This window comes from Convolutriloba macropyga, unplaced genomic scaffold (assembly GCF_964194025.1).
Source record: "Convolutriloba macropyga unplaced genomic scaffold, txConMacr16.3 SCAFFOLD_862, whole genome shotgun sequence".
Classification (NCBI taxonomy): Eukaryota; Metazoa; Xenacoelomorpha; order Acoela; family Convolutidae; genus Convolutriloba; species Convolutriloba macropyga.
In genome coordinates, this window is record NW_027451755.1 from 24,313 (window position 1) to 41,746 (window position 17,434).

At 34.5% G+C, this 17,434-nt stretch overlaps 1 protein-coding gene across 1 annotated transcript; it reads right to left on the bottom strand.

Moving 5' to 3' along the window:
• Positions 1-1,065: 1,065 nt before the first annotated feature.
• Positions 1,066-14,158, bottom strand: LOC142356940 (uncharacterized). Its single transcript, XM_075408680.1, has 5 exons — positions 13,864-14,158; positions 11,519-11,726; positions 10,448-10,723; positions 3,997-4,266; positions 1,066-1,492 (listed from the first exon to the last, which is right to left on the bottom strand). Exons 1-5 carry the CDS (start codon positions 14,093-14,095, stop codon positions 1,066-1,068), a joined length of 1,413 nt encoding a protein of 470 aa, XP_075264795.1. The 5' UTR covers positions 14,096-14,158.
• Between the last annotated feature and the right edge of the window lie 3,276 nt (positions 14,159-17,434).

Genomic DNA, 17,434 nt, shown 5'->3' on the forward strand with positions numbered 1-17,434 from the left:
TGTTGTGAATTCAAACGATGAAACATAAAATTTATGGAGATTTTTAATTCAAATGGCACGTGAAATCAGCACTTTTTCCCCAACAACAAAAAATGTAATTCAGCACGTGGTATGGATTCAAACAAATATAGTTTCTTGGGTTCAACCGATTGATCTTATGCACCCTATGAAATGCAAACTGATCTTTCTACAGGAAATAAAGTTACTGTGCTTCATGGCCGTAAAAATTAGCCAACGGATTGACCTATCATCCTGCGAACAGTCATGACAAAAAAAAACTACCTTCAGGGAGAAAAGTAGACAGCGACTTAACTCATTTGTTTTGGAATGATGCCAAATCCCTTCTAGGTTATTTTGGCCAATAGGCGACAACAGTAGTAGACTGAAATGGTAAGAACAGTATTTTTCAATAAAACTTTCAGCCCTCACACAGTATAAAACTTACAGTAAGGAAAGGAATCCATGCATCTTACCTCCATTCATTTTATTTAAAATTATTAAGAACAGCAGTCATTTTGCTCTGAGTAGCTATTTGAAGCAAAGATTCCAATTGGAGGTCGCTAGTATCATTGTGCAATCTTTACTGTTCCTAATTTAGAAATCATCACCCACAACCAAACAAAATCTGTTACGACAACCCATTTGAGGTTCAGATCCAGATAGTGCTCTGATCAGACCCACTCGAACGCACACCCGTCCAATGTGCATGTCCAAATTACAGTGTTAGAATACAATGGTTCGAGTTCCACAATAGTCTGGACAATGATCGTGTTTGGGTCTGATCAGAGGTCACATCGGCCTGCAAGTTCTCGTAAGAGGCAGAGTTGAGAGCACTATAGTTTAGATATTGGTCTTGTTTGATCTTATTTTTCTTAATGCGTCAATCGATAAATTTATAATGCGTTTTATAAAAATTGAGAGCGGTCATTTCCTAATTGTCATTTAATTCTTAAAAAGATAATTCAGTAATATAATTGATATCTTCTCTTAACGAAAAAGTTAACAGCTAACTCAAACATTTTAACTGACCAGAATATCTATCAGTCAATTTAGATTTTTTATTCTTTACTCCACATAATACAATTTGGATAACAAGGTCATTTTATGAAGCACAACTAGAGACGCAATTGCCGCCGAACCCATTGATATTGATATAACAAGACAGGTTAAGTTGAAGTCAAGCATCTCATAAACGGGTCCACAAATTACGACAGCCCCTAACAGTGCACCCACTGAGATTAAGTTATTAACCCATGTCGATACCAAAAGCTTGATTTGAGCTAAGTTTCGGAAACCGTAGAATTGGGCAATTTTCTCGTACATCAAATACGCTGGTACGTAAGTTCCTGCCGCGAATAGCCCGGCTGTACAGAAGCAGGGTGCCAGAAATGCTGCAGACCTCAGAGATGGCACTACTTGGGGCAGAAAAAGAGAAAAAAATGACAGTGAGAAGCCGAAAGCTGTCAGAATCGTCACGTGGACAGCATAGCCGCTGAAACAAATAGTATAAATTGCGATTATTTATAGAAGGGAGATATTTTTGGTAACAAACATCAGATCATCGGCCAAAGGCAGATAATCGAGCAACCTTCAATAACCACCCGAGCCGGGTTCGGATGTTAGTCTTACAAGATCTTGCAGGAATCTTGCAAGATTATGCAAGATTAACATCCGTCTTGCCAGAATCATACGAAGTTAACATCGTCTTGCAAGGTCTTTTGCAAGAATAACAACGTCTTGCAAGATGTTGCAAGATTAACATCCTTTTGCAAGAGTCTTGCAAGATCTTCGAAGATTAACATGCGGTGACATAATTGAGTGACATAATTGAGTGTTGAGTAGCATTTATTTTTGGAGACATTCTTTTTTCTGATTATATCGTTTGTTGTGAGACTAAAGAAGCCTATAAAACGATTTCGCGCTTTTATGATCAATTTCTCGAATACACTTACAATCACCGAATATTTACCAACTCTTACCTATAAATCTATTTTTTTTTCTTCGATTCTTTTTCTGTTTTCTTTTTTTTGCTTTGAAATTTAATTTGATTCTTTGAAGTGGAGGAACATGATAAAAAGGGGAAAAATTGATACTCAAAAAACAGCAAAAAACAGTGCAGTTGTTCATCCAAATTAGGTTTTTGGTAAACTTTCATTCACATTCTTCTGATTTTTGTTACCAAAAAGTATATACAAATAAACAACTTCAAAAAGTAGCCTGACACGAATGATTGTCAGAAAAAACATACCTAGTGTTGTTAAAAGAGCAAACCAAAAATCAAAATTATAACTATTTTAAGCTATATTTCAAAAGCGAAAAAACCGTTCTCCCTGAGAATACCTTCCTTTTACAAGAGAAAAACAAATTTCCATTTGACCTCAGTTGGCATTGGTTAGTGTGAAGTTGATTTGCAGAGCTTCATGAGTTACTAAAAAGGAACACTCATAAATTTGTTTTTTTGTTCTTTTGTTAGCAAACTAGCTGACCAAAGTACGAAAAATATCGTTGGGTAATCTGAAAAATCTTATAAAATATCAAAGTAAAGTATCAAGTTTCTTTACAAAAACTGTAAGCGAATCAGAAAACTGTTTTGAAATCGTTCCAGATGAAGCTCTAATATTGATTTTCTTCGAAGGACTTTCGAAACCGCACGTGCCATACGTGAAATAAATAGGTTGTCCGAAATTTGTGTCGGATGGTCTTCGTTTGCTGAAAAAGATCTTCTAAAAGAAACTTCGCAAACGTTTCATATATTTAAGGGAAACTTGTATTTATGAGTTAAAAAGGGAAAATTTGTATTTATGAGTTTAAAGTTCTGTCAAACAAATTATGGAAACTACAAAGACAAAAATTTATGGCGCCTTTAGGAATTAATTGTTTAGGCAGTAAACGATACAAATCAAATCTGATATTTTTTTGTGCAAGATTGTCTAAATCGCACTGGAACACGTTTTTGGCATCGAGTAGTTCTGCCAAGCTTATATTTTTCTGCTATACTACTTTCTTTTTGGCTCCTCAAGTGCTCTGGCTCTGTTGCACAGTGGCGACCTAACCTAAGCTGTTCCAACCGCACTTAGAGGAAACAGAGTTGCATCTAGAATATAGAATTTGGTTCATTTCTTCTTTTGAAGCTGGCTGATAAAATGCGCAAATTCCAACCCGTGGACAAATTTCCAAAAGTCGTCCAATTGTCTTTTTGGCTCAATTTTGAAGTCAATGAATCGACGTGAGATCCTCGCTTGTTTTCTTTGGTTGGTTAGTACTGTGTGAAGCACAGGTTTGGAATTATCAGTCTTCTCACCCGAATCCTCTCCAATTTTTTTCGTGGATACAAAATTTACTCAAAGCAACAAACACATATTTCAAGCAATTTACTTTCTCATAAATTTCATATATTGTTTCTACTAAATGAGGAGCTGAAAATTGGTCTTTAATTATGAACCGTAAAAGCAGTTATTTTATGTTTCTATTAAGCGCCCAGCTGAGCCTTATTTGTTATTTTGTTTGATTTCATTTTACATGATCTTTTTCTTAAAACATTGATAGGATGCGGCTGGTCTTCAAGAAATAGCAGATGAAGAGCAATTTGAGGCGCAACAAGTGAAAACTATAATTGGGTCAGTAACTAAACCTAAATAGACACATTCAGATTTAATAACAATCTATTTGTGTATTCAGATCAATTGGTGAGTTAATCGCGTTGCAATTTTTTTTGTCTTAGTCTGATTTCTGATTGGAGTATTGAGAGTTTGTTTCTTAAGGACCTCGAAGGCAAACTATTTTATCACTCAAAAGTTTTTGGTTTCAAAAAAATACAAAGAAGCCGCCCTGCTGAGTTTAAAGAAGCATGAGAGCTTTCAGTGGAGTTCCCCCAGCTATCTTTTCAAATTCTGCTCCATTTTTGTGTCCTTTTGAACGATTTTCGAACGATCAACAAAGACAAAAATCACCTCTTGACCAATATTAACTTACAAAATTAAATTGATGAAAACTTACCCATCAACTGCTGTTCCGTATGCGACATTCATAACTGTATTTGGCATGTTGTACGCCAGAAACATGCCACCAATTTGAATGGTGTTCATTTCAAACTCGTCATGCAGATATATCGAGAGACACACTTCGAAAAACAGTTTCTGAGCTGCTACCAAGATGCCTAGCAAACTGACAACACAGAGGTAGGGTTTCGTAACAATTTTGAAATAAGCCCAATGGTCAAAGAGGGACCGCGATTCTTCCGAACTCCAAATCTGAGTAAGATGTGATCTCGATGAAAACAACAATGTTGGTCGGATCATTGTGAAAGCTTTTCAGTTACTATAAGGAAATTAATCAACTAAGAATGGTTTTCTGAGTTCCAATAAAGCTTTTGATAATTTATTTATCTGGTCGAAAATCGCCCACCAAAATTGATGAAAGGGTGAGTCTAAAATGTGGGCGCGGGATTGAGGAGAAGAAAAAGCGAAGACCTCACACGCTCATTTTGCAACAGGCTGCGGATCGGCAGAATAATGATTGAGATCACAATTTGTCTATTAAAACACTCTCCTGGTGGTCTTTGAAGGTGTATTTTTAATCTTTGTGGAAGGTTTCATAAGTTTATTTATTTTCTGTTAATAAGAATTCTGCTTAGAGCAAAATCTAGTCAGCAACATGCGATTATCTTTTTGGTGGTAGTTTAAATTTCATCGTGAACTTGAAAAAAAAACAGATGGCAGCGGTGTGAAAAACTATCACTCAATTTTCAAATAAAAAAGACTCAACAACTTTTCTGCGTTAATTGGAAGATAACGACCCAAAAACAAACCAGAAGCAGTAATCTTTGAGCAGTAACCTTTGATCCAGTAGCAGTAACCTTTGACCAAGTAGCATTAATCTTTCAATAAAATAATCCATTTTAAAAAGTTTTCCTCTATTAGCCAAACATAACGCCGCAGAGGTATACCCAAATCGTCACGGGCAAGAATGACTGATCTTTGTACCTCTTGTTCGTTTTTCTTTTTTTAAATCTGCAAACATGTAAATTAAACTAACCACTTGGTTAATGTTACATGTTAGAAATTTATTAATCAAACATTATTTTTTTTCTAATTTATAACAAACTAAGGTTCGGTTTTCGTAAAATAATTTAATAAAAAATATGTTTAAATCCTGCAACCCTTCTGTCTATTGGAACTCTTTCGTGTCGTTTAAGCATTTCCGCTGTAACTTTTTGTTTAAATTTGGTCTTCGACGTTTCTTTTCTAATTGTAATTGGAAGTGTGTTCCATTTTCGAAAAAAGTTACGAACAATTGAACAATTACTCCATTTTGACTTACATTTTTGTTCTAAGAAAAGGTTATGGGTTCGTTTGTTTACAATAATAGGCACGTTTTCTAAAAATCTGAAATGTTTATTAGAGCGATTTCTTGTTTGTTGGAGAATATTGAAAAACCTATTTAAAGACACCCGTGTTATTTGGAGCTCTGCTGGAAGAATTTTAGTCTCCAGAAGTAGATCTCTGACAGTATCGTATTTGGTTTTCATAAAGCAAACTTTTATTCCCCAGTTTATCTGTTTTTTAATTCTGTCAATAGAGTAAGATGGTAAATTTTGAAAAAAAATTGCGCTAAAATCTAAATGAGACAAAACTAGTGATTTAAATAGATTTATTCTTGTTTTTAGCGGTACCTGATAACGAACCAAATATAATGATCTGATTGCTGAAGCCATTTTACTGATAACCTTATTTAGTTGATTTTGGTATGTCAGTTCCCTATCAATTATTACACCTAAATATCTACATTTTTCAGATGCTTCCAATCGGTGTCCCTTGAAATCGACAGTTTCAATGATCGGCAATTTTCCATTCCTGAACACCATTAACTCCGTTTTTTTCTCATTCAAAGTTAACCTGTTTTGTTTCATATTTTGATCTGTCTTGTTTAATGTATCTTCTGCTTTTAGCTGCAAATTCGCTTCATTCCTTGCATGACATAGAATTGCTGTATCATCGGCAAACTGTAATACATCACAATTCGTTGATACAGCTTCACTGAAATCGTTGACATGAAGTATAAAAATTAGAGGCCCTAAGACAGTTCCCTGAGGAACACCGTGATTTATGACAACCCAATCTGATTTTGCTATCCCATTTTTTACACACTGTTTTCTATCACAAAGGAAAGAGTTTAATAAGATTCTTGCATTTTCTCCAATTCCATACCTTTTTATTTTGTTCATAAAAACATCTATAGATAGTGAATTGAAAGCCTTTGCTAAATCTAAAAAGAGTGTGACAACAATTTCGTTTTCGTCAACGCATTGGTTTATCTTTTCAGTTAATGAAATGATAGTATCGAGACAGGACTTTTGCTTTTGAAAGCCAAATTGATTCTTGTTAATCAGACCGTTAGGAGTTAGGTGGTGAGTTAGTTGTTCAAGTAGTAATCGCTCAAAAATTTTTGCTAGAGTTGGTGTGACTGATATGGGTCGATAGTTTTGTGGTTCTAGTCGGTCTCCCTTCTTATAGACAGGTGTAACATGCGCTGTTTTCAAAATATTAGGAAACGTGTTTTTGTTTATACATTCATTGACGACAAATTGTAAATGAGTTCCAATAGACAGTTTACTATCTTTTAGCGCCCATGCTGGTATATAGCCCGGTCCGGGAGATTTATGCTTAGGTAGATTATCAATAACATTATACAATTCTTTTCTGGTGACTGGTCGGAAGCTAAATTCCGGTCCATCAAATGTTAGGGAAGAAAAATTTGGAGCAATGTCTTTGCCTTTGTATAATCCTAGTCTCGCAAAACAATTATTAAGAACATTGGCAATCTCTCTGCCATCCTCAACAAAATGACTATCTTCCCTTAATTTGTCAATTTTTTCTATTTGGCTGTTGGAATTGATCCTGTTTTTGATGAATTTCCCTTGTTCTCTTGAAGTTGGTAGCTGCTGGAAAAAATTCTTTGTGTAATCATCTGCAGCTTTTTTTCAGTTTTCTATTCACTGAATTGCGTAAAGATTTTTAAATGTTATAAATCTCTGATTTTGGGTTTTTTTCCACGCATTAAAGAGACGGTGTTTTTCATTTATGAGACCACGTAATTCTTTTGTCAACCATTGCTTTTGTTGTTTTTTGGTACTACTTTCTACCAACTTCAAGGGTGCATGACAACTCAGTATATTTTCAAAAATTTCGATAAATTTTAAAAACATTTCGTTCGGCTCATTAATTTTCCTATGTTAATACCTTGATAATGCAGTAATATTGCAAAAAGTAGAGACATTAGCAAAAACAGGCAAAATTGCAGAAAATTGCGCAACCCGTGTTCGCAAAAGAGTCCAAATTTTATCCGCGAAATCGAGATACAAGCTGTGCATCCTGATTTTCGCCCGCTATGTATCACGAATCTGATCGATTTATATATCTCTTTATCGCACGTAACGCAACTCGACTGGGCACTGAGTGATTGCAATTTTTGCACTGAATGTATCTCAATCCGCAATTAAGCCTAATTAAATGTGCGTTTTTGAGACTTTAAAAGTGGTTTAAAGCATTAATAATTGATAGCAACTAAGCAGTTAAAAATGGTTTACAGTTTAATATTATACCATATGGTACCAACTTCATGGTTTTTAGAGCTTTTATTTGTATGCAGGCATCATCGTTTTGAGATGACATTATGATAATTTGACAAATAAATTAGTTTCTGAAAAAAAAAAAACTCAGTTTCAAATTAGTGTAATAGAAAATTAAATTGCCATCAACTGATATACTTGATCGTCGCCTCACCACTACTTCATGGACTTTCAGGCTTTTTTCTAATTAAAGCATCATTATTTTGACATAATTTTATGAAATCTGGCGAATAAATTAAATTCTGAAAAACCTTCAGTTTCATTATAGGATAAAAGAAAATTAATATTCCATTAACTGAGATTTGTGGTCATCACCTCGCTACATCAGTAAACTTTTCCATCAATAATGAAGGGGTTGTCAGTAGCAAGTTTTTAACTCCTCTTGTTCGTCCATAACAAGATAAAATTGAACAGATGGAAATTTCGGTAAAAACCACATGTGAATTAATTACTGTATTTTTGTGAAATTTGATTAAATGAAATTTTCCCAATTGCATTCATCAAAATAGTTTGTTATATTGAGTTTATTCCTTATCTCTTTTGTCTATTTACAGGTTTACAGGTGTCTAACAATTTTCTTTTCCCGACAAATTCCTCAATTGTCTGCTTTAGATATCCTCCATTTTTTATTCTGAAAAAAATCATCCGTTCAGCGACTACTTTTTGCGAGTTTTTACAGGTTTATATGTGTCTATTAGTTTTTAATTCAATATTTTGTTGCGTCTTTTTAAATGTTTATGGGTGTTAATTTTTGGCATCTATTTTTATGTTACCATGTGAAAAAAGTATCTCCGCCTGGGGGCTTAAAAGATGTAAGACCACTAAGCTGGGGCGGTCAAAACAGAATATAAATATATATATTTTGAAAAATTCCTCTCTCTCTCTAAATAAATCTAATACGTAATAAACTCAGAAGCAGATTTTTAGAGATGCTTACAGATAATTGCAACAATGACCACAGTTCAAAACAATTATATTTAGTCGTGTCATTAATTCTGTTTTTGAGCTATTTCGAAATCTTCAAGTAACTTTTGCATGCTCAATTAACAAAGCTTCAAATCACTTTCACGTGCTCAATTAATAGGGCATTAAATCATGCTTACATGCTCAACAGCGCGCGATTGTTTAGGCTAAATCTCGGATTAGAGGTAAACTTAGTGCAACAAAAAGATACCTAAAATGAGCGGAAACGCGCTACAAGACTTGTCAACTATTTTACATTTTTTATGTATCTAAATTTTGCAAAATTGGCGTAACCATTTTTGCGAAAAATAAGATATAGAGACAAAGCTTGTCTCTTAATTTCGTTCATTTTATGTATCTACTTTTGCGCCAATTTTGATAAGGCGGAAATTTTGGGGTATACCTCTGCGTCGTAATGAATAGATACTATCCCTTTTTACTTTAAGGATTTTACCTAGTTGTGTTTAATAGTAAAATGTTATTTTCAAAATTACTTAATGGAAAGTGAGAGCAAGAGTGAAACTTTTTCTTCAAGCTAAGCCCAAACAAATTGATCAAAAAAATTCTTGCCGTAGAACGTCATTAACTAGAACAGAAGATTGCCCCACAAACTACCGTACAAGTGAGAAATACTAGTGGGAATTCAAATTTTACGGAGATCAATCATTATACATCACTATAAAGGAGTATAGCAATGGATCTGTCAAAAATAGGAAGCAGAGTGAGTTTTTCCTTAAGTTTTTCCTAAATATTTTGATATGAAATACAACTCATCACTGAGACAACTAACAGATGCTTTGGTTTAAAAGTTAATAAAAGCTATTGAGCATTTGCTAATTTTTCTCATAATTTCTCAGAAAATCGGAGAAGATAAGACACGCGCTCAATTAGATATAAATATATTTGATCTGCAACCATTACGTTACTGTGGAGCAAAAAACAAAAGGCTTGAAAACTTTAGACCGTTGTGAGCTCAATTCATACTAATTAAAACATATTTTGCACATGACGGTTATCTTAGAAAAGTTTTGCAAGATGAGGTTTGTCTTGCAAGATTCTGTAAAATTTCTTGCAAGCTAACCATCATTTTCAAGTTTTAGAAGCTGCATCAGTTGCTTATAATGTAGCCACTTATGATGTAGCTGCAGCTCATTGCCTATAGTTTAATTCAGCTAGTCAAATTTTCTAACTGTGGTCATTCATTTGACGAACTATCATTCAACAAATTTTCTGCTTTTCTGATCGTTCTCGAAAACACCACTGTGATCATATGCAAAATTATTATTTCCGTCTAACTTCACCGTCTTCTTAATTTCTGTATTTTAGATTTGGAGCTAACATTTCTTTATCCGTTTCACAAACTTTTTAACAAAACAAATTCCCACCAAAGCATACGTTTTCGATTAAAATTTTTCAGAAAAAGTATTTAAGGTTTTTCCATTTGCTGTTTTTGTTTCGCTGGGAAGCAAATTAACTATACTCTCTTACAACTATACCACTTACCGCTATAAACCATTATCACAATACCGTTACCAATTTGTGATAGTATTTAAAAGGTCCAAATTCACGAAAAATTAAGAAACATTGTCAGGCTCTAATGAATCCTTAGTCAGCTTCGCTTAATTTAACATAGACTATTTCGCCGTGCTCAGCGGTTTAAAATCATGATTTTTTCAGAAAAATATTTTGTTTTCAGCTCAAATGGGCTCAGAAATTTTTTCATATTATCTAGATGTTGGCTATTATGATTACAACTGGTAAAAGCAAGTTTTTACTAACTTTGATATGACTGGCTCGCAGTTATTTTGATTGTCAAATATTCGAACACTTTTCTATGTGAAATTACAATAATCCGACTGTGTATTTTCAAAACTGCTGCTGAGACAAGAAGCCGACTCTGAGTTGTTTGCTGAATCATACAATTGTGAGGACAGTGGTTCGCTTCTATGAGCCAACGGAGTTCTACTCTCGTCGACTGGTGTTAAGGAAAAGGTGGATGAGGAAGGAATTGTGCCAATGGATACGATGCCACACAACACAGCCAACATGCCGGAGGAAAACTGAGGGAGGAACATTCCTCCGGAAAGAGTGTACAGAATACTGCCAAGAGGAGGTCCAAACATGAAACCAAAGCTGAAATAGTTATACACTTCTGGTCTGTAATTGGTTTTTGTTTTCATTTGAAAAAGCAGCAATGGTTGTAGCAAAAAGATTCAATCAGTTTTTGGACCAAATGAAACAACTGACAACTGAAATCTGACTGTCAATAACTCTTGTAATGAACAGTTGCGACGAAAAGATTTAAACCAAAAGAAGTCCCCATCCGCGCACCCAAATGGATGTATTGTTTGGGGCTGTCTTGGAGAAAAATTGGATACGATATAGCGCTTTCTTAAAACTTCAATGAAATCAACGTTCATTTTATTAATACAATGATGAGACAAAGTCATGAATAATTCCAGAGCGCCATACGTTCTCATTTCGCAGCAGGGCACCCGGGGGAAAACGCTTTACACCCTAATCTCGCTTAATAAGGGTGTATTAGGGGTGGACACCTCGGCCCGGGCACCACTAAACATTAATCAGTTGTTGCTATTTTTTTTTTAAAAAAATGAGATTTGTTGCTTTTTAAAATTTTGACAATTTTCTTGAAATTGTTTCCTTCAAATACCATTTTTTTGTTTTTTGAGTGTTTGAAATCCTATTAATATTGATTTTTGCAAAAGTTGAAAGTTAATTTTAAGTTTTGAAAATTTTTGCAAAAGTTTTGCAATATTTTCAAAGTAAATTAAATATTTGCAAATCTTTTGAAAAAGTTTTGCAACATTTTGCAAACATTGGTTTGCAAATTTTTGCAAAATTTGTATTAGAGAAGCACTAGGGAATTACATTGTGAACATATTCTTTAATTGTAAATATGATTATTACCTAAGAGCTGTTTCAGCTAGCGATGTGATTCTACCAGCCCTGTCCAAATTGCCTCTGGTCATGAGAGGCAACACTGTTGCCATACTCATGGAGCAACCAACCCCAATGAAGAGCTCCAAAACAATCGAAACTGCGAAGAAGATCTGCCCTGAACTTATCCATTGTAGCACTCCCGTGGCAGCCTCAGCAGTACCAAATAGGATCATTCCTGAAAGTTGTTATTTTTAACCATAATACGTGGCTATTTAGTTTTGCCTACTCTTTTAGTATCATAATTCAGGATTCATTACAAACGTTTGTACCTGTTTACTAATAAAAAAATTCATTGTAAGTATTCTGCTTATTGGGAAATCCCTGATGTATGGTTCCAGAAACGAGTGGCTTATAAAACAAATTAAACTGAACGTCTTGCGTGATTAAATTGAGCAAATCAGTTTTTTTACGTTTAAACTTTGTAGTTTCCCTTATCTTGATCCAAGTCTTCACAAGTCGTCGCAAGTCTTAAGACTTGAACAAGACCCGATCAGTACTGATTTGTGAATTTAAGACGTGTACTTCATGGGAGACGAAGTGATCACGACTTGAAACTCGTTCCGGGTAGCACAAGACGGTCAAATCAGAAATTGCTTTGAACGGATAATTGTTTGGAATGTTTTGAGAGATGTCTGATTAAAAGCAGATCTGATGTCAAAAGTCAGGTCTATGGTCACATAAAAGTTAGGATATTGCTGTCTATAGTTTAGCATTTAGTTTTGAGCATATCAAAAGAGGATCCGTAGTCAATAAGATTTGGGACCGTATGATCAACAGTCACATTTTTGCGGTCGGAGGTCAATTTAGTCTGGGTCTCCATCTGCATCAGATCTAATGAGATTATTGTTCAAAGATTTTACGATCAGAGGTTTTTATGCTTTGGGGCATCAAGATAAGGGAACCTACAAAGTTTAAAGCTAAAGACCTAATTTGATGAATTTAGGATGCGTGCTTAAATTAAGCATATTCGTTCTTTAGCTTTGAACATTGTAGGTTTCCTTATCTTGATGCCTCAAAGCATAAAAACCTCTGATCGCAATATCTCTGAACAATAGTCTTATTACATCTGATGCAGATAGAGACCCAGATTAAATTGACCTCTGACCGGAAAAATGTGACTGCTGATTATACGGTCCCAAATCATATTGACTATGGATCTGATTTTTGATATGCTCAAAGCTATATGCTAAACTATAGACAACAATATCCGAACCTTTATGTGACCATAGACCTGACTTTTGACATCAGATCCGCTTTTTATCAGACATCTCTCAAAACATTCCAGACAATTATCCGTTCAAAACTAATTCTGATTAGACCGTCTTGTGCTACCCGGAACGAGTTTCAATTCGTGATCAGTACGTCTCCCAAGAACTACACGTATTAAATTGGCAAATCAGTACTGATCTGGTCTTGTTCAAGTCTTAAGACCAGTGAATGCTTGCTCAAGACTTGCTCGAGACTTCTCAAGTCTTGACCAAGAGTTGACTCAAGGCTTGCCAAGACTTAAACCTTTATTGAAGACGTTCCAAGACTAAAAAGTGACAGGTCGGATCTCTGATAAAGTACTGATCCAATACTTGCAAATTCACTGAATCAGATCTGGGATCTATTCTGTTTCGGACGCTCAGTGTTCTTACGCCCCCACCAGTTACAAATTTTATGTTGTTATATAGCACGTTACTATATAAAAAAAATAGCACGTGCAAAACAGAATAGATCCCAGATCTGAATAAGACGTGATATTCAGTTCGGTTACAAATAACTTCCGGCCTGACACACTTACAGCTATCATAGCTGATATAGTAGAGAGTTTTTCATGAAAACCAATTGGATCTACAATTTTATTTTTTCTTTTAATGTGGAACAGTTGTTGTCAGCCGCTGAGCTCTTTCATTCTACACATAAGACACCAAAACTGTCCTCGGATATAAAAAATTAGTTATTAAACTGCAGAAAATTAATTTCGGAACATTGAATTTGTTTAATTGATATAAGAGACTGTGGTTCGAAGACCACGATCATGATTTGATACTACTTTTTTATGCAAACTGTTCGAAATGTGTTGGAAACAGTTTGACAAAAGTATGCCCTAGAACGAGAAAGTGGGTGAAGTCTGAGAGGGTGAAAACTCTGGGAGAGTTGTCCCTTAAACAACACTTCCACCAGTGTGATCAATCATAGTGGTTTCAACTGCATGAACCGACGCAGTGTGCAAAATTTTCCCTTCTTAAAACCCCGTGCGAGAAATATTTTTAGCAAAACGGGTCGTTTGTTTTGGTCGTTTGTAACTATTTGATCAAATTACTTACCCCAAATAGAGTAGATGCGTTCCATGTTTGGCTGTATCGTGTACATGAGAACGAAGGAGAACATGAAGGTAGACAAGTCCATCATAGTCAGACACAGTCCAGTCTGCATGATGTTGAGGTCTCTCTTCTCTGCCTCCAGGGAGAAATATGATGACATAATGCTCTCTTGAAGACCCATTAAAAAGTAGAAGACCACACCAGTCAGAATTAATAAGGTATCACGCAGGCTCATGTTTCCAACCAAAATGATGCTTCTCAGAAACAGACAATTTTTAATGATGATTGTTTGATAAGTCTGATGAGGCAATCAAATCCAAACGTAGAGTTTAATATAAATAAAGGCCGCCCTGCTCACCGAGAAAAATTTTTGTGATTGTTTATTTTTTGCAGTAATTAGTAATTTTGCTACTTCGATAATCGAAACTTGACATGAATTAAAAAAATTTATTAGAAACTAGTCGGAAAAATTGCTACATCTTGTGAAGCAATATTTTTTTTTAGTTTCATTATATACCCGGATGTTGGTGGCAGAGTAAATCAGCGCTGAATCAGTCTAGAGACATTCTGTTTTTTAGGATGGCCAGTACTCTGCTCATGCCCCAATTTACACGGGCCAGTCTTGATTTTTGAGTAAAATTTACTGCATGAAAAACAACATGCTCAACTTAACTCCCGCCAACAAGGTTTGCTTTATATGCGATTCGAACTTCCTCTTGGGTACTTGAAACATTTAATTTGCGTAGCAAGTCTTAACCACTAAGCTAAATGGGCTGTGTGTTAAATGCCTACAAACTAGATTATATGTAAATAGTGTGTATACTACTATAGTAATTGCCAGTTATAAGCTACAAAAGTATGACACTACTCCGCTCAGACTTATTTTTGGGGTCTGAGTAATTTTCAGACTGTACAGGATAAGTTTAGCATGGGCTAACTCCATGATCTCAATATAATCATAATGAAGAACAACTGCACATAAAGAAATTTGAATTATTCTGGGGATGTAATGTTTCAGAACTGAATTAATTTTTTACACTTGAAAAGTGCTGGTTCAGCGCTGAAATGCTCTGAGACCCAAGTCCGGGTAGCAGTAAGCAAAATTTGTAAAAAGAGCTCAAAAAATTTGCATTATGTTAGTTGACTTGTTTCGAAATCAAACTTTCAATTGTTTCGTAGTGTGACTCTTCAAGAAATATATTTTCTTATAGTTATCAAACAAAATGTATTCTAAAGTGACAATTTTTGAAGTTTCATATGTACACAATGCAAAACGCCGAAACGAAACGAAAAAATCAAAGCTTAGTGAGCCACAAACGAGCTGCTATAAGTTTTTTCCAGAGTAATTTCCACTCTTTTTTAAATCATTTAAGCGTTAAATACAAAATAAAAGCTAATTATTTTTAGGGTTAATAGTTGCGAGCTATTAACAACTCCGATAGCCACAAGCGATCCGCAGACATCTGAGAATTTGTTTACCGCGTAAGATTTTATAAATTTCCTACAAAACTGTCTTATATGTACTAATTAAATTTTTTTTGTTTTATAAGTATTTATAAGTACTTATAAGATTTTTGTCTTATAAGTAAATATAAGATTTTTTGACAGACCTTTTTTTGTTTCATAATTGGTTAGTTCACTGATTATTTTTAACTTTCATAGGAACTTGACTGCGTTTTACGGCACTATTAAAATCATTAAAACATGTCTTATAAGATCTTGCACGATAAAAACTCTGCCCTACACGAACTGTTATCCTATAATATCTGATAAGATACCTATCAGGTCTTATAAGATAACAATTCAGCAAAAATGAATTATTATCCTACAAGATCTGATAAGTATCTTATCAGATTTTGCGCGATGAAAGTTCACGGAGGGCAGATTTTTTCTTTTGTGTAAGACCAGATAAGATCTTACACGATAAGGATTCCTGATCATCAGCTTATCAGATCTTACACGATAACAGTTCCAGCATCAATAGGGATGGAACGCTTGCCTATTGGATATTTGCGGTCAGCGTTGTTTTGAACATCCTGTTTGCTCAGGAAAAGATGGTTTTCATTTTCGAACATAGAGCATACTAATTTGCCATAGAAACGAAAAGTGGATGATAAACATGGTTTTTGGTTAACATTAATTAGATAAATTGGATAATGATTAGATAAATTACCAAACTTTTTTTTTACCTCGGAAGCAACGGTAAAAACTAATTTTCTGATTAGTGAGCAAGTCAATTGCATAAACCATGAAGACACCATATTAGCCGCAGCTGAGTTAACATCCGTTAAAATGTTCACTTTTTAAGGTAAAATTGTATGAGTAGAAAGTAGTTGACAAGAAAAACAATAGAATGATGATATTAAGCATTAAGTTGCTTTGGACAGATGTGATGGAACCAAGAAATAATTTTGTGTAATATTTCAAACGAAAACCAAACACTCGTTGTATATATTTTTTTCTCTCTGCTTATATCTCCCAATTGATTATAGTGTATTTACAATAATGCAATAACGAAAACAGAAAACAGGATACCCGAAGGAATTGCACCTATGTGTTTTATGGATATTGTAAGAAAACGGGAGTATCATAATGACTGCTACTGCTAAATTTTAATTTCATTCTCGAAAGTTTGATCAATAGCTTTTAAGATCATATTGGCGTTACCTTTCTTTTCTTTTTTTTCCTGGAAATTTTTCCCCGTTTCCAGAGAATCGTTTTAATTTTGAGGATAAACTTTTCTGATTTTGAAACATTTCAGTCCACTGGTTCTGTTATATTTGTAAAAACTGATTTGTGTGCGATTTGTCACGAACAAGAGAAGTCAGATAATTTGAAAATTGTGGACATGATTAAAACAGTTTAAAACAGACAATTTTGTAGTAGTTTTTTAGTTTATTATTATCCGCCTTACGACGTTATTAAACGAAATGTGGTTCTCCTAGCTTTGGAAATGAGCAAAATTGACAATTTTACTGACGATAAAAAACGCCATATCGTTGCCAATATGGTTTCCATCCAATTTTTTTCACCGTCTTTGTTTAGAGTTGCTTAAGCAACAAAAAAACCACTATCTTGCTTTTGAGTTTCAATTTAAAAATTTTATGCAAAGATTGACTATTTGAACATAATTTTAGCAGTCGTTTCAAATCCTAAGCTGTGGAAAATATATTATGAAGAAAATGAGGTAAAAGCAGGAACTTCAGGAAGTTTTGTTTCAGCTGTAATCACTATGAAAAACATCTCTTACGTACAAAAGTTTGCATACTTCAAGAGCAAATATGGTCTGATAAAATTGGAAAACAAGTTCCCATTATTCACGGTTTTGATTATGAAACGTTTATGGCGGATTTGATGAGGTAATTGCACAATCATAGGCTACGATTAAACATTTCTTGGTTGGTTGATTCCTCTTGAAAGGTATCTTAATCAATGAAATCGAGATAGGAAAACACCATTGATGATCTTCATTTATGATCAACAGAAGTTAAAAGGACACTCGGCATATCAAGAGTTGTTTGAACAGATTTAGTGTTGTTACTTTAGATATGTGTGTTAAGTTGATCGGATATCC

Excerpts from the sequence above, each read along its gene's own strand:
- LOC142356940 (XM_075408680.1), bottom strand. The coding sequence starts at position 14,095 with ATGAGCCTGCGTGATACCTTATTAATTCTGACTGGTGTGGTCTTCTAC. Across the intron at positions 11,727-13,863 it reads ACGCATCTACTCTATTTGGG|GAATGATCCTATTTGGTACT; the intron begins GTAAGTAATTTG and ends AACAACTTTCAG. Across the intron at positions 4,267-10,447 it reads AGCAGTTTTGAAAATACACA|ATCACATCTTACTCAGATTT; the intron begins GTCGGATTATTG and ends GTTTTCATCGAG.